The sequence below is a fragment of the Eurytemora carolleeae genome, unplaced genomic scaffold (genome assembly GCF_000591075.1).
Source record: "Eurytemora carolleeae unplaced genomic scaffold, Eaff_2.0 scaffold467, whole genome shotgun sequence".
Taxonomy (NCBI): domain Eukaryota; kingdom Metazoa; phylum Arthropoda; class Copepoda; order Calanoida; family Temoridae; genus Eurytemora; species Eurytemora carolleeae.
Genome location: NW_019396432.1, coordinates 57,193 through 79,884, shown reverse-complemented (window position 1 = coordinate 79,884; position 22,692 = coordinate 57,193). Strand labels below are relative to the sequence as shown.

General features: G+C 31.0%; 1 protein-coding gene across 1 annotated transcript in view; it reads left to right on the top strand.

Moving 5' to 3' along the window:
• Positions 1–21,396, top strand: part of LOC111703221 (calpain-9) — a 51,279-nt gene extending 29,883 nt beyond the window's left edge. Inside the window, exons 16-37 of the mRNA XM_023475104.1 lie at positions 944–1,062; positions 1,580–1,642; positions 3,205–3,271; positions 4,204–4,278; positions 4,668–4,787; positions 6,630–6,718; positions 6,819–6,902; positions 7,592–7,679; positions 8,403–8,499; positions 9,137–9,253; positions 9,653–9,730; positions 10,713–10,775; positions 11,129–11,193; positions 11,903–11,992; positions 12,504–12,571; positions 12,902–12,968; positions 16,215–16,310; positions 17,904–17,976; positions 18,382–18,437; positions 19,212–19,333; positions 19,764–19,834; positions 20,742–21,396. Of these exons, the coding sequence (XP_023330872.1) occupies positions 944–1,062; positions 1,580–1,642; positions 3,205–3,271; positions 4,204–4,278; positions 4,668–4,787; positions 6,630–6,718; positions 6,819–6,902; positions 7,592–7,679; positions 8,403–8,499; positions 9,137–9,253; positions 9,653–9,730; positions 10,713–10,775; positions 11,129–11,193; positions 11,903–11,992; positions 12,504–12,571; positions 12,902–12,968; positions 16,215–16,310; positions 17,904–17,976; positions 18,382–18,437; positions 19,212–19,333; positions 19,764–19,834; positions 20,742–20,824 (1,851 nt within the window). The 3' untranslated portion in view covers positions 20,825–21,396. The remainder of the gene's footprint in view (positions 1–943; positions 1,063–1,579; positions 1,643–3,204; positions 3,272–4,203; positions 4,279–4,667; positions 4,788–6,629; positions 6,719–6,818; positions 6,903–7,591; positions 7,680–8,402; positions 8,500–9,136; positions 9,254–9,652; positions 9,731–10,712; positions 10,776–11,128; positions 11,194–11,902; positions 11,993–12,503; positions 12,572–12,901; positions 12,969–16,214; positions 16,311–17,903; positions 17,977–18,381; positions 18,438–19,211; positions 19,334–19,763; positions 19,835–20,741) is intronic.
• The last annotated feature ends 1,296 nt before the right edge of the window (positions 21,397–22,692 follow it).

Genomic DNA, 22,692 nt, shown 5'->3' with positions numbered 1-22,692 from the left:
CATCCTACACATAGAGGAATCAAATATATAGAGTTACATCCTACACACAGAGGATTCAGATATATAGGGTTACATTCTAGACACAGAGGATTCAGATATATAGGGGTACATCCTAGACACAGAGGATTCAGATATATAGAAATACATCCTAGACACAGAGGATTCAGATATATAGAGTTAAATCCTGGACACAGAGGATTCAGACAAATATGGTTTCATCCTAAACACAAGGGATTCAGATATATAGAGTTGCATAATAGAGTCAGAGAATTCAGATATATGGAGCTGCATCCTACATATAGAGAATTCAGATATATAGAGTTACATCCCAGGCACAGAGGATTCAGATATGAAGTGTTACATCCTACACATAGAGAATTCAGATATATAGAGTTACATCCTAGGCACAGAGGATTCAGATATATAGAGTTACATGATAGACACAGAGGATGATTCAGATATATAGAGTTACATCTTACACACAGAGGATTCAGATATACAGAGTTACATCTTAAACACAAAGGATTCTGATATATAGGGTTACATCCTAGACACAGGGGATTCAGATATATAGAGTTACATCCTAGACACAGAGGATTCAGATATATAGAGTTACATCCTAGACACAGAGGATTCAGATATATAGAGTTACATCCTAGGCATACATAGAGGAGACTTTTAAAGCTAATCTTAGACATAGATGATTCAGATTGATAAAATTACATTATCGACACTGAGGTTTCAGATAATAAGTTTTCCATTCTAGTATATAAATATTGAGTTTTAGATAGAAACTGAGGTTTCAGACATAGAGTCAGGATTGGGATTTGAAATAGAGGACATTGATTCTGAGATATTATAATAAAGATATAGAGGATTATCTTTAAAACCTCAATGTAAACTAAGGTTTGTACTTATGAAAAATTAAAACTTAAATATTTAGGAGATCTGCCAGAGACCTAAGTTTATAGCTGAGGGAGCAACTAGGTTTGATGTTGAACAAGGAGAACTAGGAGATCCATGGTTACTGGCTGCTGTTAGCTCCCTTACACTTACTCCCAGGTATACTTCTATATCTATCTTCAAACCTTTAGTTTTAGACTCAAATCTTTTGTTCTAGCCAAAAATATTTATTTATATTCGCAGACATTTAATTTCATTATCTAACCTTTAATTCTATACTCCTTCATCATTCATCCTCCAACCTTTACTTTCATCCTCCAACCTTTAGTTTTATCCTCCAACCTTTAGTTTTATTCTCCAACCTTTAGTTTCATCCTCCAACCTTAAGTTTTATCCTCCAACCTTTAGTTTTATTCTTCAACCTTTAGTTTCAATCTACAACCCTTAGTTTCATCCTCCAACCTTTAGTTTCATCCTCCAACCTTTAGTTTCATCCTCAATCATTAAGTATCATCCTCCAACCTTTAGTTTCATCCTCCAACCTTTAGTTTTTTCCTCCAACCTTTAGTTTTATCCTCTAAACTATAGATTCAATCTACAACCTTTAGTTTTATCCTTCAACTTCATTTGTATTGTTCATCCCTCCAGAGTCTAGCTTATCTGTTTATTTTTAAAGGTTTCTGGATAGAGTAGTGCCTCCAGATCAAAACTTTGAACAAGGGTACTGTGGGGTATTTAGGTAAATATTTAAAAAATTCAATTGTTTCAATGAAAATTTTTTGATTTTTTTTGTTGACATTTTGGAGTATTTATATGTATCAACAATGAATAAAAAAAAATCTTAAAATTTGTCTAGCTTTGTAAAATCTAGTTATTATTTTGTAAATTTGCTAATTTTTACAAACAAGCACCATCATTTACCACCCTGGGTAAAGAGTAGGGGGTATAAATATGAAGATGCAAGGATTGAAGGAAGAGTAGGAGGCATATAAATGAAGATGCAAGAATTGAAGAAAGAGTAGGGGGTATATTAAGATGCAAGGATTGAAGGAAGAGTAGGAGGCATATAAATGAAGATGCAAGGATTGAAGGAAAATTAAAGAGAATATAAAGATGCAAGGATTGAAGGAAAATTAGGGAGTATATGGAGATGGAAGGACTTATGAAAGAGTAGGGAGTATATGAAGATACAAGGATTGAAGGAAAAGTAGGGAGTATATAAAGATGCAAGGATTGAAGGAAAATTAGGGAGTATATGGAGATGCAAGGATTGAAGGCAGAGTAGGGAGTATATGAAGATGCAAGGATAAAAGGAAGAGTAGGGAGTATATGAAGATGCAAAGATTGAAGGAAGAGTAGGGAGTATATGAAGATGCAAGGATAAAAGGAAGAGTAGGGAGAGTTTTTAAACTTTCGTCCAAGCGTATCCTGATGTTTATGCATCTGAGTATTTCAATACATTAAAAACCTTTTAAAGATTCTTCAAAACGTAGACGTGGTTCAATCACATCTTTTCAGTTTGAACCGGCGCACATTAGAAGTGATTGAACTAAATCTGCACGGATCAGCTATCTTCTCACTTTTCTTTAACTTCTATATTAACTCCATAGAACCTTTATAAACTTCATACAACTTAAAATAAACTCCATAGAACCTTTATAAACTTCATACAACTTAAATAAACTCCATGAAACCTTTATAAACTTCATACAATTTAAATAAACTCCATAGAATCTTTATAAACTCCATACAACTTTATAATCCATAGAACCTGTATTAACTCCATTCAACTTTATAATCCATAGAACCTGTATTAACTCCATAGAATGTTTATAAAATCCATAAGAACCTATATATAAACTCCATAGAACGTAAATAGACTCCATAGAACCTATGTATAAACTCCATAGAAAATAAAGAAACTCCATAGCACGTATTTAAACTCCATAGAACCTATATAAACTCCATATAACCTAAATAAACTCCATAGAATCTAAACAAATTCCTTAGAACCTAGGTATAGATTCCATAGAACGTATATAAACTCCATAGAACCAATATAAACTCCATATTACCGATATAAACTCCATAGAATCTATATAATTTCCATAGAACCTAGCTATAAATTCCATAGAACCTATATAAATTCCATAGAACGTAATAAACTCCATAGAACCTAGCTATAAATTCCATAGAACCTATATAAACTCCATAGAACGTAATAAACTCCATAGAACCTATATAAACTACATAGAACCTATATAAATTCCTTAGAACATATATAATTAACCTTAATTTCAGATTTAGATTTTGGCACTTTGGAGACTGGGTAGAAGTTCTAGTAGATGATAGATTGCCAACGCATAAGGTAATCTTTATATATAAAGTTGTAATCTTGTGAGGGTGTCTGTTTGTTTGTAATTGTTTGTCCGATCATAAATCAAAACCCTCTGGACCAAATGGCCTCAAATTTTGATTGAGGAACTCGGGAGAGCCACGGGAATGTTCTTGCTTGGTTTTTAGATTCTAATTTGAGTAGGCCGACTTTTATCGGGAAAAAAAGCTAAAATCGTTATTTACGACCAAGTGCGGGTAAACGGCGAGAGTAACTATGAGCAACCTGGGTAATGCAGACAACGCTGGGTTCGCAAGCTAGTCTTCTATAAAGTTACTCTTAAAGTCAAAGTCAAAGTAATGCCTTGTGACCCTTCCATTGAAGAAGTGACATGAACTACATTAACCTTGGAATATCTTGTCCTGTAGAGAATGCGTTCTTATATAAAAATGAATCACATATTATTTGTGAGGCAGCGTTACAGCTAAGGAATTATTTCTTTAACTTCACTTTAAAAATTACTTTTGAGAAAGAAAGATTTTAAATAAAAAGAAATAGATATTTACAATTTGCTTAAGCTGATGCGATTTGGGCCTTGCCATCTTTGCATGGAGTGTCATTTGAAGTTTGGCTTACAGTCCCTTTAATGTTAACAGTATTTAGAACCATCGTCATTTTTTAAATATCTTTGAGTAGTGAGTATATATACAGTGCACGATGCACGTGCGCTCAGTTTATTGTGAAGATGCTGGATGTCCCAAAACATGCGAATCCAAGCTTATCATGTCTTAGATAGTTCAACAATAGTTTAGAACAAAAATCTTACATTTAAAACAAAAATCGACTTTCAATAAGTGAAAAAGGTCATGATGCAAAATGAATCATTCTGCTACACCCTGTAACTATAAATTTTGGTACACCCTGTAACTAGATATTGTGATGAGCTAGTAAATTTAAATGTTCAGGGTCGTCTTGTCTTCCTCCACTCAACAGATCCAGCAGAGTTCTGGGCAGCTCTTCTAGAGAAAGCTTATGCTAAGGTTAGATTTCTAGATTTAAAGGTCAAATAATTTAAACAAGAGGTCAGTCAGATAATTTAAATGTCAGACAAGAAAGCTCATACCTTCAAATAACAAAAATTTACTTCCTTAATGTCAATAAATATTGTTAAAGGTCAAATATCTGAGCTGGTCAAACGAAATAGTATAATATGTCATAATTTCCTTAACATACAGACAACTTATTAATATGGTAAAAAAAATGTTTATTGTCAACAAAAAGTTTAAACCATTTAATCAAATGCCAAATAATGTAGTTGGAGTTGAAATGATTTGGTTAAATGTCTAATACTATAGAATGAAAAAAACTAGATTCAATTTGTTTTTTTTCCAATTTCCACATGAAATATTATATTTTATTTCCTTGCTAGTTGTATGGTTGCTATGAGGCTCTGCATGGAGGATTTACAACTAAAGCTCTTCAAGATCTTACCGGGGGTATAGTGCAATCCTTTTCCCTTACAAGTCAAGATAGACTACTTACTTACCAGGTGTGTATTATACTTATTAGATAAGAAAGAATACTTATCACTTACTTACCAAATCTATTTGATTACAGGTATGTAGTTATTTATGTATATAATTATATATATATCTACCTATCTATCTATCTATCTATCTATCTATCTATCTATCTATCTATCTATCTATCTATCTATCTATCTATCTATCTATCTATCTATCTATCTATATATCTACATATCTAACTATCTATATATCTATCTACCTATCTATCTATCTATCTATACATATCTCAGCCTTACTTAGTAATTTCTAGTAAAAAAAAAACGAATAACTATTAAATTTTTTTTATTAATGCATAAAATATCTAAGGTTATTGGTTTTTACGGTAGATTTAGCAATATGCACTTTACATACTGTACAGTATACAGTGTACAGTGTACAGTGTATAGTGCATGTACAGCATAGAATCCAGAGATGTATGGTTTATTGCAGCTTGTATGTAAGGAAGGGTGTATGTATGTATATAATACAGCACTGACACATAAATAGGAGTTTTATCCTTATAAGGCATGAATGCATTGTATACTAATCTTCATATTGCATAATATATATATATATATATATAATATATATTCACATAAGGAATACATACAACCATTCTTATTCAGGCATTTCACTATCAAAACTTGTAATAAACTGTGAGAAATTTCTAACATGATTTTTCTAAGAATTTTATGAAGAAAAATTCTTCCCATTCTTGAAGAGCATAAATTTGAAATTACAAGACTAAACATAAACAGCATTTTCTGCTAATCTTAGTTGGGAATATGTTGTATTAAATACTGTTAATCTTGATCACTTGATCTCGATATCTAGTAAAGGCACTTTTAATTTGAGAAGAAATGCTAAATCTCTTAATTTCAGTTGTCCCTGCAGAATTACCATGCAGGATGTCGAAAAAAGATTAATTTAATTTGCACATCAATAAAAGATCAAAATCAAGCATTGATGCCAGATCTGGTCGTATAGCTAGCTAGTGAATCTAAATCCAGTTGTTAGACACTAACTGCAGTGTAAAAAGATCCTTTAGGTCTACTTTTTTAATCTAGTTATGAAGGAGACCTCGGCAAATTTCGGTTGAAAACATTAACTTCAGGCACAAATATGTTAATTTTATTTGATAATTTTTAATCTCAAACAATCAAAGGATGGCCAATCTAGGTAATACTTCAAAGAGAACGAGAATTTTTTTATGTTATTCCAAGCCTGGAGAATTAATGGTTAGAGTTAATGTTGTTAAGCCCACAATGTTTCCATCTGCCAGACTTTTCTATACTTTTTAGTAAAGGATAAACAAGGTTTGATAGACTTAGCCGTAAAATCACCCAGAAGAAATTCTGCGCCTATACATTTTTCGAAATGTGTAATCTATAACCATAATCACTGATTACTGTATAATCTAGGTTTTAAACAGTGCTGTACCTAGGTCTACTCTTCTAATAGCTAGTATAAATATGGATAAAACTGATTAATGTTTAATCTAGGTTTTAAACAGTGCTGTACCTAGGTCTACCCTTCTAATAGCTAGTATTAATATGGATAAAACTGATTAATGTTTAATCTAGGTTTTAAACAGTGCTGTACCTAGGTCTACTCTTCTAATAGCTAGTATAAATATGGATAAAACTGATTAATGTTTAATCTAGGTTTTAAACAGTGCTGTACCTAGGTCTACTCTTCTAATAGCTAGTATAAATATGGATAAAACTGATTACTGTTTAATCTAGGTTTTAAACAGTGCTGTACCTAGGTCTACTCTTCTAATAGCTAGTATAAATATGGATAAAACTGATTAATGTTTAATCTAGGTTTTAAACAGTGCTGTACCTAGGTCTACTCTTCTAATAGCTAGTATAAATATGGATAAAACTGACACTAAAAGGCAAACTAGGTTAAGGTAATTATTATTTTCCTTTAATCCTCTATTTTAATCATTTCCAAAAAATAAAATTGGGAATGTTTTTTTTTAGATTAAAATAATATTTTTATATTTTTAGAAATGGATTGGTTACCAGACATGCATATAGTGTAACTGGTCTAGCTAGGGTTAGGGGTCAACTTGGGGATACACATCTAGTCAGGTATTTATCTAGCTAGGATTTGGGGTCAACTTGAGGATACACATCTAGTCAGGTATTCATCTAGCTAGGGTTAGGGGTCAACTTGGAAATACACTTCCAGTCAGGTATTCATGTAGCTAGGGTTAGGGGTCAACTTGGGGATACACATCCAGTCAGGTATTTATCTAGCTAGGCTTAGGGGTCAACTTGGGGATACACATCAATGTCAGGTATTCATCTAGCTAGGGTTAGGGGTCAACCTAGGGTCGGGATACACATCCAGTCAGGTATTCATCTAGCTGGGGTTAGAGGTCAACTTAGGTTCGGGATACACAGCTAGTATTCGCTAGTCTCTTTAATTATTCAATTATTCTTGAGTAAATTTTTCATAAAATGATTTGTCTCTTTTTATTTACTGGAATACAGCGAAAACCAGAAAACAGTAAAATTCTCGTAATTTTTTTTCGTTTAACTGTGAAATGTCGAGACTGTAAAATACATTTTTTTAAATGCCAGATAAATTCTATAATATAGATCAGTATAAAAGATAATAAAGACGACATTTATTCCACAGTTTTCTGGTTCGCGAACATCTCTTAGAAACGTCATTCTTTCTAAAATGTTTCTTATTTTGATATTAATGGTTGACTTCTGCAAATCAAACTTTTCCAGTTTTTTTTTATTTTTGAAATTTAAAATTTTTTATTTAGATTGCGGAATCCCTGGGGTCGAGGGGAGTGGAATGGTCCATGGTCAGAAAGAAGCTGGGAGTGGGACTCCCTCTCAGAGAGAGACAAGGTTAGTCATAGACTTGGATCCAGATACCCAGAGGTGTACTGAAGGGGGGGGGCTATGCACTGTAAATCTCGCATTAAAATGTCCGCCCATTTTGGACTAAAATCGTCCATTCTGGCGACTACTACTAGAAATAATTGTATATACCTTTAATATTGTTTTAAACATACTGACAAAAAAACTACAATATTAGTGATTAAATGGCGTCAATTTTTTTAAAGAGATTTTGCTTTCAAAATAACGATTTTCTAGATACTTTAACAACTTGATCATTGTAGTAAAATTCAGAATTATGATACAGTTTACCATTTTAAGAAGAATTTATTCTAAAACTCGGGTTTCCTTACACTTTCTAAATGTTAACCCTGAGTACTGATATGTGCAAAAACCAACGAAAAACTATATTTTTTTGGTTGGTTTTCTCTTTAATTTTTTTAGAACAAATATTTTGTATAGTTTTCTAATAAAGACAAACTTTTACAGAATACAATTTTGAAATGTTGGAAATCTTTGTGGACCCTTTTAAAAGCTTAAAATCTTAAAAGTTAAAAAAATTATTGCCAATCACTAAAAACTGTATAGTCAGTCAAATAAGTCCTATCTATTTACTATTTTTTGTAAAAGTAATGTTTTACAAATTTTACAACTGTTACAAAAATGTTTTAAAAATTTTACAACTGTTACAAAAATATTTTAAAAATTGATCTAATCCCAAATGATCTGCAGGAACTGTTGTCTGTACGTGTACGCAATGAGGGAGAATTCTGGATGTCGTTTGATGATTTTGCTAAACAGTTCTCCCATCTAGATCTGGTTCATATAGGTTACTATCAACATGAGATTATTATTATTATCATTCTTACTATTACAATTATTACATTTCTTGTTATGATCATTATTAATAAAAATAATGATATTAACAATTATTATTATTCACATTTTTGTTATAGCTGTTAAAGGGAATTATGGTGTAACTTCAAGTGACTCTCCATGCAAAGATAACAATGCCCTTAAAACCTTTGACTGAACAAGGTTGTCGGAACTATTTTCATTTGTCTACAAAAATGCTTTTAATTGTTAAACCCATTGTTTACAAGCTGTTTTAAGTTTTAAAAATGTTAACATTTACTTTCTAGAATCGGCCAAAAATACAAAATTTAATTTGAATTTTGGAAACCACTTTTTATGTAAAATTTTCGGTAATGTTAAGGGTTAAAAGAAAAGCATCAGCTGTATTAATTTCACACTGTGCGCAACGTACACCGCGTTTTACAGAAATTTAAGTGGTGGTTTAAAGATTTAAAAACACAGAGCTCTCTTTACTCGATTAACACTCAAAGGTTTAAAGGGTCCTGCTGTAAATCGGACAATGCCTTCTTTGAACGGGGGTCACTTAAAATCAAGTGTACAGTCCCTTTATTATCATAATTTATATTGTTACTATTATTATCATCTCTAAGGTCCTGACGACTGGATGAGTGAACCTGCCCTGCACAGCAAGAAACCCTGGCGTGCTGTACTGGCAAGACGTCGCTGGAGGTCTGGTTACAATGCCGGGGGAGGTCCAGGATACATAGGTGACATCATTCAACCTTTTTATATTGTAACTGTTATAATAAAAAATCTTATTTTTAGAAATACTTCTTAGAGTAAAATTATTTAATGTTTTAAATTAGAATAATGTGAAAAGAAATGTGATATTGTGTGAAACAACTCTAATCCTGTTTTTTTCCTACCCTGCACGTTCTTTAGTTACAGAATCAACAATAGAAAAACTCAGATAGCAACTTTTATGTGGAGTATAGCAAATCTGAAACGATTGATCTCGATATCCAATGTAGTCACTTTTAAATTTTAGGATGGATGATCGATCCTTTCATTATCTCAGGAGGTATCTCGAAGAGGAATTAAGTTAATCTGCAGATCTGTATTTTTGTGTATTTTTCTATTGTTAATCCGAGCATCTATAATTTTAGAAACAACTGCCATGAATCCTCAGTTCCATATTCAGATCCCTAGAACAGGAACAGCTAAATGCCACGTTGTTGTTTCAGGTTAGAATAATATATATATATCATTGACCTCTTTCTTAATATTGACTTTTATCCTTTGGAAAAAGCTACGTCATAATGACACGTGACTAGTCTTAAAGGGACTGTAAACGTAATTTCAAGTGACACTCCATGCAAAGATGGCAACGTCTGAATCACAACGGTACCCTTGAAACCTTTATCTGAGCAATAATGTGAAAGATATTTTCATATTTTTAAGTTTATATGTGTTAGATTGAGATAATTCCGATGTGTTTCCTTGAATAGCAATGTCCGATTCACGATTTAATTTTACAATCGTTAAATCTTTTCCTTTTTGCCTTTACTTTCATATTCATATTTCATTAGTGCACAAAATAATAATAATAAATGTTTCTAAAATGCAGAAATATTTGTGACGGAAGTTTTTTGTCACTAAAAGTTCGTTACAATTTTAAAATAAACATGCCTATGGCTACAAAAAATTATAACTGAGTTGGTGAGAAAAAACCTAAGGTCAAGGTGTTGCGACACTTTTACGTCGAGGCTTGCTGAAAATTTGATGAATATCTTTCAGAGTTGTCTAGATCTCAGTTTTACAATTAACAATTTTTTTTTAAAAGATTGCTTTAAAAAGAAAGCAAATTAACGTTTCTCCAGGGTGCCCTGAAAAACTTTGTCTGATCAAGTATTATTAAATATAAATGATTTTGATTTAAAAACTGATTATTTTCAATTGTAGTTTTTCTACAAAAGTGATTTATGCATAAAGACATTATCAGAATTTAACGCTTTTAAACCTAGAAAGAATCTTCCACATAATTGATTACATAAACGTTTCAAGACTACCGTTGTGAATCGGTCATTACCATCTTTGCATTGAGAGTCACTTAGAACTACCCTGATTTTGATCTTGCACTTAATATCTGAACACACTCAACATATAACCTGCACTCTTTGACCTTAAGTCAGATTTCTTACCTAATCTTAAACAAAGTTTATTTAGTGACCCAGCAGTACGAAACTAACACACTAAACAACAAGAAGCGAAGAACTCTTCATCATATAGGAAACATTCAATTATTTTTTCAAAATCGTTTTTTTGCGACTTTTCGCCAGTTGTTAATTTTACACATAAAACAGTATACTTCCTAATTATTGTTATTTTTGCTGTTGCTATTATTATTTTGATAATTATTTTCATAACTATTTACATTATTTTAGTTATTTTCATTATTGTAAATTATAAATGTTATCATCTATATAAACCAATCAAGGTGTTTATAAAATTAAATTTGTTAAAGCTGGGCTTAATCACTGAATCAGCCATCATTTTAAATATAAATTATTGTTACATTTATGCTAATACTTGTTTAAATGGTACAAATGTAATAATATAACTGATTGTGTGTTTCCCTAAAGGATTTGCTGTCTACGAGGTTCCCAGTACAATGACAAGATTAACTCCACAATATGTTATAGAACATGTATGTACATATTTAGGGTCCGTCCTAGTATATTATATTTGGTCCCCCCCCCCCTCCCCTCCTATCAATTTTGTACATAACCAACTAATTTTCAGCAAAATTATTATTGTTTATTTAGCATTATCTTAGGGTAGGCTGGGTTAAGAAAATTTCAGGGCCGAGCATTGCGGCTGGGACAGGCCGGGAGGCCGAGGCTAGAAAAGGCTATGGGACCGTGCGCTGCGGCCACACGACTAATTATAATCATGTGTTACATATGAGATGCATGTACAAAATTTACAGGATGGGGGGGTCCAAAAATCCTATACTAGGAAATTACCCATATTCATATTCTGTTTCACCAGAGCTGAAAACTTTAGAATTGTGGATATCGAGACTCCACTTTTGCTAATCTGCAGATTAATATAATCTTTATTTTGATATCCAGGAAAGTGTCTAAATTTCAACCAGTCAGAGTGTTGTTTGCATATACCGAACAGCTAATCAGAAGACGGGAAATTTTTTACACAGTCAATGAGATAACTCTCATTGGTCGGAACCCAGCAGGAAAATCCAGAAGAGAGGATTAAGCAGAAAATTTAAAGTGTCCATAGTGGATATTGAGATTAAGTGAACTGGATTGAGGGTATCCAACACTAGAGTTTCCAGCTCTGTTTGTTTATTTTCCTCTTTTTTTAAACCAGTAGTTTTTATACATTTCTGTATTTAGAAACCTCTTGATGTCACCAATCATAGTGTAGCAAGGGAGGTGGTTACCTTCTTTACACTTCCACCTGGGGAGTACATTGTCATGCCACAGGTACTTGATGTAACCAATTATAGTGTAGCAAGGGAGGTAGTTACCTTCTTTACACTTCCACCTGGGGAGTACATTGTCATGCCACAGGTACCTTGGAAATAGTACTCAGTACATAGTGTAGCAAGGGAGGTGGTTACCTTCTTTACACTTCCACCTGGGGAGTACATTGTCATGCCACAGGTACTTTGGAAATAGTACTCAGTACAAATGTAATAAATAAGAGCAAATTAGGGACTGTAAGCGTAATTTCAAGTGACCCTCTAGCAAAAGTGGCAATCCCCAATTTACAAAGGGGCCCTTAAAAGCTTTGCTTGATTAAGTATTGATTAGATATACATGTTTTTCATTTCATTTAAAAGCTTATTTTCATTTCCAATTATCAGAATCAAAAACTTTTTCTACTTAAAAAAACGACGTTATCCATCACATTTTTATAAATTAAGGTTTCAAGGGTATCGTTTCAAGGGTCACTTGAGATCACACTAACAGTCCCTTTAAATGTAATATTTAGACGAATGTACCGAACTGTGATGGAAAGTTTCTTCTGCGAATACTCACAGATGAGCAGAGTAATATCTGGTAAATAGAAAACCTTTATAAATATCGTCTTTATCGGACCTTTTTCTGAAAAAGATTTAATTTTTATAAATATAAACTTGGATAGTCGGTCTGTCTTTTATTATCCAACAAACGCCAAAACAACTAAACTGTTAGGGGCTAAATTTTTTGTGGACCCAAGGAAAGATTTATGAATTGTCAGAATTTTAAAATTTTAAAATTTTGGCTTAAAAAATTACGATGGTCATTATTCACTAAAAGAAATCGATAAAATCGCTATTTTTTGTTATTTTTTGTAATTGCCACAAAAAAAATTAAAGTTTATATGATTATGTTTCTCTTATTATTTAGGGAGGTTAATGAGGACAATCAGCTTATCAGAAATGTCTTGGTTGAATTTGAGGACAGCCTGAAATATGTAAGTTTAAAATGAATTAATTATCACGCTTTAACGGATTGGTTGTAAATTTTTTTAGAACTTTAAAATTTAATAAATTTGCTGAAGTCATTTCTTTTCTTATTTTCAACATCGGTTTTTATCTGAAGTTGGTTAGTTGGTGTTTATTTTATAAACGTCGAAATAGCTAAACATCTAAACATCTAAGCATCTAAACATATCAGGAAAGTAACCCTTTTCCTCCCATTTCCAAAATGAGATCTGCCCTTTATGTACTTTAAAATTAAAAACAACCAAAGATAATTCGTTAAGATTTCAATTTATTAAATAAAACAAAAAATATCTTATTCTGAACGAATTCATTCATATTTTCATCAATTTTGAAAGCACCAAAAAAAGGAAGATTAAATTTTATAAAAGGAAGGATTTGGGTTATTTTGTGATAACTTTTCATAAGCCATATTTTTAAATCCGCCACGCCACAACTATTTTTAAATGTCAAAAACGGTTATCAAGACATCTTTTAATTTTCTGGAAATTCCGGTTTTTAAACAATATCACTTTTAAAAAGAATAGAAATAATGTAATTACTTAAAACAGTAAAACGGCTTGGTTTCTTCAAATTTTCTGTTTTTGCGTGTCTCTACAAGTTGTATAAATGCATTGATTCCTTTTTTAAATAATTTGCTTCCCTCAAACACTTTGTAATTGCACCTTGACCTAGGGCTATGCGCCGTAAACACGGAACGATACTTTTTTAAAATTAACGAACTGGTTGTACCGTTAGCAAACATATCATTCGAAAAATTAACGAACGAACGTTAGAAACCCTGCCATTTTGACAAAGATCCAAAATTGTTAATAATCAATTATCTTTATTTATCAACCATCGTTGACGATCCACCATCGTTGAGAACTTGAACGTTAACAAAAAAAAATAGAAAAGTGTTAAACGGGGCCAAATTTTGAAACGGGATGATTTTGAAAAGAACGAACGTTGAACGAACCCCTTGTTAACGAACGTGGAACAGTTTTTGCGTTCCCAACCTCATAGGCTTTCTATGTTTTTAAGTTGAGGATAAAAGATCATTAATAGATTGGTAACTTTGATGCCTTAAATTGCCAAAAAAAAATGAAACTAAGAATCTGCAGAAATGTTGCATTGTTTTCCTCTGTACTTGTGAGCGGGAAATTTTAATTGCAACATTTCTTGGTATTTTGATTACATATGCCAGTGCGCCTTGGTCCTGGAAACCTCACGTTTGTTATTCAATTCTGGAAAATATTTGCACACATTGAGGAACTTAACAAATAAGAAGGTTTTCCCACGGATTTATAAACTTATAACTCGCACACATTTAAACCTTTTCTCTCTTGCATGGAAGCCTTTGTTGCTCTAAATATTTTGGTTTTTTAATTTTAATTAATTTTTTTTTTACATTTTCCAAATTATTTTTCTTTTTGAGAACTAGTCTTACTAATGTTTATATGTGCCCCCAGGCAACATATTTTGATGAGAGTGACGTATCTACCTCAAGACTAAAATTTTCCTACAAGTTTTCTCCCAAGGTAGATTATTTTACTCACATGTATATATTTTTCAACAAAAAAAGATAAGATTCAATATAAAGATTTATGTAAAAGTATTTACTGTTTCATAAATTCAAAACAGATTTTTAGTGGGAACAGAATCTTAATACACCTATGTTGAATTTTGTCATGAAAAATTACTTAGAGAAAAAAAACTATTCCGCGATTCCCTTTACAAAATCCAGCCTAAATCTACAAAAGTTGCAATTAAAACATGTATGTTAATTCATAAACTTTTTTGATTAGAGTGCCTAATCATTTTTGGTTTTGGTGTGCTTTAACAAATGACCTGCATGGTGCATGAAACTATTAATTGAAAGTATTGGGAAGGTTAATTAAAAGTATGCTGCATTGCTGCATGTCAGTTATCAAATATTCAAATTTTTCTAAATTGTTTTTATTTTAAATTTGTTTTGCACATTCTATTTTCCGACATCAAATATGCAGTTCACCGGCAAAGGGTCAAACGACAAATGGTCAAAAGCGCGACAAAGGGTCAAACGACACTGGGTCAAACGACAAAGGGTCAAAAGCGCGACAAAGGTTCAAACGACACTGGGTCAAACGAAAAAGGGTCAAACGACAAAGGGTAAAACGACATAGGGTCAAAAAATGCGACAAAGGGGCAAATTTTTTTTTTAACTTTGACATCTGTTACAGTTAGTATTTATTTATTATTATTTAGGGTTAGGTTAGGTTAAGACACTTTCTGGGCCGAGCGCTGCGGCCACATGGTCAATTATATCCATGTCTAACATATAAGATCCATGTACAAAATTGATAGGAGGGTTGCGAGTTTCCTATGATTCAAATCAAAAAATATTTTTATCATTTTGACCTTTTGTCGTTTGACCCTTTGTCGCACTTTTGACCCTTTGTCGTTTGACCCTTTGTCGTTTGACCCTGTGTCGTTTGACCTTTTGTCGGTGAATCTAGAATATGCAGATTTAGAATTTTGTTCTGAATTAATCTATATCCCCCTTTTTTCTTTTCTATTGATTCTGGAAACAATAATTGCAAAATTCTCCTAACTCTGGCATTTCCAAAATGTGGTGTGCCTTTTTTGTGCTGTAATACCCGAATTTCGCTCAGTTTTAAGCAAAATTCAATTTTTAAAATTTTATATAAGGCAAAGCACATTATAAAAATGTCACGACTAGGGTTATTTTTTTATTATTATCTATAGAGTAAATATTTTAAAAGTAGATTTAAGGGGAAAAGGCCGAAAATTATTTTTAAAATCCAAGACGACCTTTTACATTGTCTTGCTTCTGTCATTTTTGTAGGACAGGGTGTATTTATTTAGAATTTAGATGGATAGCGTGCACCAATTCGAATATAAATAGACAATAGTGTACAACAATAAGACGGTTAGCGGAATTTTGTCATTGTAAACAATGAGAACCATAAAACTGGAATAGGAAGACGACTTTCATACCCAACTTAGGACTCTTAATATTCCAATGAACATAAGACATTTTGCAGTGTAAACAGACCAGCAGACCACTTAATAAATTGTTTAATAAGTTAAACTAGTATAATTATTTGCTATAATGTCGTCTCCCTATTCCACAGTTTTCTGGTTCTCACTGTATAAACAGTTATTTTGAAGAAGAGCCAAACAGTAATTAGTAAATGGCTTGATGTATATGTACATCTTAATATATATTTGTTTAGACGGATAGCCGTATAATCTTGAACCGCCTTGTCTCAAAATATCCTCCTGATATTGATGCCACCATTCTTCTCAAGATTCTCAAAGGACACTGGAAGGTAGATATATTGTTTTTGATTCTTGTTAAAGGGAGTGTTCTCAATAAATGAAAAGGGGGTATAGTCTAAATCAGAATTGAATTTGGAATTGATTGATATCAATCTATTTTCATCCAAAGAGAATATAATATATATTAGAAGGGAATTTACTAGAAAAAAGTGTAAAACGGCCATTTTGTTGTACTGTTTCCATACTGCAGGTGTACCTCACATATTTGTGTTATATAACCTTTTGGGCCCTTGAATATAATTTTATAGAAATTCTAAAATTAATGTTAAAATAAAACCAAATTATGAAATAGGCTTGTTTCATAATTGACCAATGATCATTTCACATAGACTCTATGCCTTTCACTTTACAAACGATGATTTTCTGTAATAACTATAAATCAAATGATGTTTTTTATTCACCTAATTCATTATAAAGTTTATTTAACATCTTTAAAAAATTCGAAATTGAAATGAATAGTCTAGGGAACATACTGTATTAATGTACTCTACTGAATATAATTTGTGAACATTTACATGATTAGTACACTTTGAACTCCCTTTCAGGCTGAAAGGGACTGAAAAAATTCATACCGAGAGATTCTCTAAATTCCCCTCTAATATATATCCTATTCTCTATGTTTTTATCTGATGCTTAATTGAGTAATGAGAAAATCCCTGATTTGTATTACAGCTAAAACATAATTAATTCAATTTATGTCAAACTGATTCTTTTTTCCAATAAAAACATTCGGATCACAAATAGTCATATATAGGTTTTTTTTAATGATGTGTGTGTGTACTTTGAAGGATAATACCACGGTCGCTAGATATCTTCCGTTAGAATTAAGTTTAACTGTGTTCTCCGCTGTAAGCAATGCATGTTATTTACAATAAAATATTCTTATTATGTATGTATTACTTTTAAAAAGTAGGAGTGACAAAAGCTTACCAGATAAATATATAAACAAATAGAATGCATATGTATTTATAAGTTTAATAAATTCATTCCTGATAATTATTTTATTATTTGCGAGATGACTAATTACTTGTGAACGCAAATTTAGTTGTGATTGCAATATGAATAATTAGTTTCTACAAATTCCGATCAAAAACAATACTTATCGACATTATATTTTCAATTGGCTCATATTAAATATTCTTTATTGTTAAAAACTAAACCATAATGCATTGTTATTTATGTTGGAACATAAATAATATTACTACAGTGGTAACCATAAATCTCTGGAATACGAAAACTAAACTACTACTAGACTCAAGTTATGACTTTAAATTATACAAATGAACATGAGACACAGCAATTGTGCAGTGTAAACTGACCCAATTCACTCGAAATGCTATTTGCTTTATAACAACATCAAATGCGTACTTCAGTATTGGTTGTAAGTTGTATGTCGTCTTCCTATTCTACATAATCTTGACAAGTGATTTACGAAGTTATGATTGAATATATTTGCTTTGGTACAACATCAAATAGGCTTCATGTCGTCTTCCTAATCCACAGTTTTATGATTGTCACTGTATGAAATCATTTTTATGTATTTTTCTATATTAAAAAAAATGTACTTCATAAAAATATTGTAGGCGTATCTGATAGAGAAACCAAGCCTAGAGCTTTGCCGGCACCTGGTCATGCTCCGGGACTATAATATTTCAGGTCCGGTAGTTATCTTTAAAATTCAACATTTTACATTTTTTCCATCCCATTTTTCCATTGAATATACACGTGATAGTTTGAATTATGTGTTATGCAGGTTTACCCTCAAAAAATGCTTGTATTTATAAGATACTAGGCTTTTATCTTAACTTTTAATTATTGCTTTGCACTGAAATGTCAATTTTTAATCATTCTCAATCATTTCACTAATTTTTCTATTCAAGTTGCCGTATTTTTCAAAAATAATAAATGTCGACATTTTTCTGTAATCAAAACTGTTTAACTTTGTAATAAGCTTATAAGAGGTTCTTCTTTACACACTTTGTTAATACACTCCTACTTCATTTTTTAAAAGCACTTTTTAATATTTATATTGTAATTAATGGTTTTATTTTTTATTTATAGGACGGATAAATTTGATGGAGATTCCTGTCCTACTGCATATGCTTCATTTCTGGAAGGTAAGACGACATTTAATTTCTTTGTTGATATTTGAAAATTAAACATTTACATTTGCGTTTTTATGTATTATATATATATTGTTTACTATGGTACTTATAGAACAATTTAATAAGTATTTAATAATTTTAAAAATTACAGAAAGACAATTGTACCACTCATTTCCGCTTATTACTGTATATAAATATATATCAAGCTGTTAAACAGCTTGGATACACATAAACATAGAAGTCAAGAGATGCTGTCAATTTAAAAAAGCTTTTCTTTAATTACTTGTAAACTTATAATTTTAAAAAAGCTTGCTAACAATCAGAACCTACATAAAAAGTCGTCTTCATTGTATTGATATAATCACCTACCACCGTTTACTGAAAAAAAAACAGTTAAAAGTCGACCTTTTAAACATATTATAAAATATGATATAAATATCATATCATGTAAAGTTCCATAAAACAAATTACCAAATCTTAAGCGATATTTTTTTAATCAAACAACGACGACTTTAACATTCCGATTTATTCTGGTTAACGTTTTTGTCATTCGTATGCACCCTGATTCTGAACCAGTAAATTGTGGAATTGGAAGCAATAATTAAGCATATTTTATGTTGCTACAAAAAAAATAGTTTTACTTAAACCGCTTACTAAGTGAAATTGGTCTGTTTAAAGTCCTTGAGTCTAAAAGTCGTCTTCTCATTCCAGAGTTTTCTGGTTCTCGCTTTACTAATACTAATGATTTAAGTTATGGTACATATACTAATTTAAGTTTAATTGTAGGCCGCCTTTCTAAAATTTGATCGTCATCATTCTGGTAAAACCTCCAGCTTTAACCTGAGGTTAATATTATGGGAGGCTGGACTCAGTGTTTCAAACAAGGTTCTTGAATGTCTAGTTCTCAGGTTGGAAACTCTAGAATTAAAAATAAATTTTTTACATTTTCTAAATTAATTCTTTTATTTAAAAACCTTGGTTTGACTCCAATATACAGGATTACCCTCAAAGGAGACGACTGTACGGAATTTATGATGTCTGTTTCTTTATATTTATTATTCCCTGCAACTGTAAAATTGTTTAATTCTTTAGCAAATCAATAATAAAGCCATTAAACGACTGTATTTAAGGCATACGACTAAATTAAACCTTGTAATCATCATATTTATAAAATTTCATGTCGTCTTTACGGTCTCAAACATTGTGCAGGTAACTATCTACATTTGCAAGACTGCAAATGGCGTGTTTCAATCTTCAATATTGGAAAATCGCGATTTATGTTTGCGTCAGAATATTTTTTCATCATATTGTTTTGATTAATACATATTTGTTGTCTAGGTTTGCTAAAAACCGATTTGTATCTTCCGAATCCTACGTAACTGTTATGATTCGTCTTCATCTGGCACACGGTAAGTTTTATTAGTTTGGCACTACAATAATTGAAATAATTTACTTTTTGATTTTAATTCCGTGGAATATGTTTAGTGATTTTAAATTAATCTGAAATGGAAATATTATATTATTACGAATTTTTATATAATAATAAATATATATATATCAAGACAAGAAAAGGTATTATTAATCATAAAAACTTAAAACAGACAGCAAAGAGATTTTAAATAATACAATGAACAGTTTTACATTATATTTCATTAAATTATTGCATATTTTAGAACGGTTCCACAATATTTCATTATTTTTACATATTTTAGGACGGTTCCACAATATTTCATTATTATTACATATTTTTGGACGGTTCCGCAATATTTCCTTGTTATTACATATCTTAATTAATATTAATATTTTAAAACGGTTCCACAGTATTTCATTATAATTAATATTTTAGAACGATTCCACAATATTTCATTATAATTAATATTTTAGAATGGTTCCACAATATTTCATTACTAATATTTTAGAACGGTTCCACAGTATTTCATTATTGAACGGTTTCACAATATTTCATTATTATTAATATTTTAGAACGGTTCCACAATATTTCATTAATATTAATATTTTAGAACGGTTCACACAATATTTCATTATTGAATGGTTCCACAATATTTCATTAATATTAATATTTGAGAACGGTTCCACAATATTTCATTATTGAATGGTTCCACAATATTTCATTATGATTAATATTTTAGAACGGTTCCACAGTATTTCATTATTGAATGGTTCCACAATATTTCATTATTATTAATATTTTAGAACGGTTTCACAGTATTTCATTTTTGAACGGTTTCACAATATTTCATTATAATTAATATTTCAGAACGTTTTCACAATATTTCATGATTATTAATATTTTAGAACGGTTCCATAGTATTGACACCAAGATGAAAGGGAATCCACTTTCTCTTGAGGAAATGATTTTGATGACTATTTACTCCTAAAAAAAGCTTCGATGAATTTGTGATCAATTTTTGTTATATCAACTCTAATCAACTTGTTATCAACTTGTGATTAATTTATTATTAATTTGTTGCATAAATTGTCAACTCAACTTGTTATATACTTTAGATCTACATAAGATTACATGTGATCAACTTGTGATTTAATGAATTAATGATCAACTTACTATCAAAAGTGGATCAGCTTGTGCAAACAACTTAATTATTTAGGAGCAACTTTTGAAAAACAAATTAAATCAATTTCTTGTTAAACTTCTGGTCTTTGTTTGATAGAGAAAAAAAAGTTTTCCTGGTAAAAAGTATTAAGAACATAATCTTTTAAATTTTGTCTCTTTTTACTGAGGAAACGTCTCTGAATGTAAATTTGTAAACACGATTTTCAAAGTTATTTTTCTTTCTCTTTCTAATTGTCTTCTCTAAGCTTTTGATAAGATGGTTTTCATAATTTTTAACGAAACCAATGTCTAAAAATTTGTAAAATAAATTTGATGCTAAGTCTAATTAATGCCCCAAAGAATTATATAAGTCTCTTCTAGTGTGTGAAGATAAAATATCAGTTTCTTATTAAGATGTTTATTTTGCTGTTTTCAAATGTTTAGTTTTAATATTATTTGTATATATTTAAATAAATATGCTTAAAGTTTGAAATATTTAATTTTGACATTTTTTCAGGAAATTATTTACATTTCAACCGTTTATAAAACCATCCAGGGGTCATGTGAGTTGCCACGACAAAGGAATCAAGCCACAAACTCAAATTTTCTACTCCCTATATCTTAGCACTGATGGTATAAACCTTAAATTTGATATTTCAAACTTACATTATTTGATCTTAACAGAATTCATAGTTTTAAATATTTAAAGTCTTTCGACACTGGGTTTGCATAGATAAAGGGATTAGAAAATCAGAATTTGGGACAAAGGCTCAATTCCTTTTTGGGCCCGCTCGGATCTGCAGGACATGCAAAGTTTAAGGAGAACATATATACAAATGTCTTGCATTTATTATATAGAAGATAGATAGATGAAACAGATAAATCCATTTATGAAGGATATATGACATATTTGTGCCCATAACAAGTGTAAATTCATATTTTATAATGCAGTGCATGTCACTTCTGTATGCCGAGTCCATTAGCGCCTGATCCAATTAGGGCTCAGTCATGTGTTTGTTGTCTATTCTGAACCAATAGAAATAGTATGGCGGTAACATCTATCTTTCTATCTATCTCATTATCCAATTAGAGATATGAATCCTTCAATTGGCGCTAATAGTAAATGGAAATATTTACTTTACTGAAACTATAGTGCTTGTAAAGGTAGGAGAAGAAGACGTCACATACTTTCCACCGAACTAACATATACTAAAAATCCCTGTACTTTTATATTTACAAGGAATTAAAGTTGTAAACTGCAAAACCAATTTGAAATAAATGTTTCTTTTTAGAAGGAAAATTGCTTCTACCTAATACCTAATAAAAAACGAGTGTATTAAAAGGAGAAGATTCCAGGATCCAACACTAATGATTTGAGGATTTGATAATCCTCTGCACTTTCCACATTTATTGTTATTAGACAACATATCCTTCATTATTAATCAACTTACTTTACCATGGAGAAGAGAGATCAGGAATTTTGAAAATGTAAAGTTTTTTGAGTTTAATTATTAATTATGCCATTTCAGCAGCATGTCATGTGTCAATTTTCTTAGAATTGAAAAAGAACAATCTCCCCTCACTAGTATCAGTAGAAGTAAATAATTCCATTTACTGATAGCGCCTAATGAAGGATTTTTCTCTAATTAGATAATGAGATAGATAGAAAGATAGATGTTACCACCATACTATTTC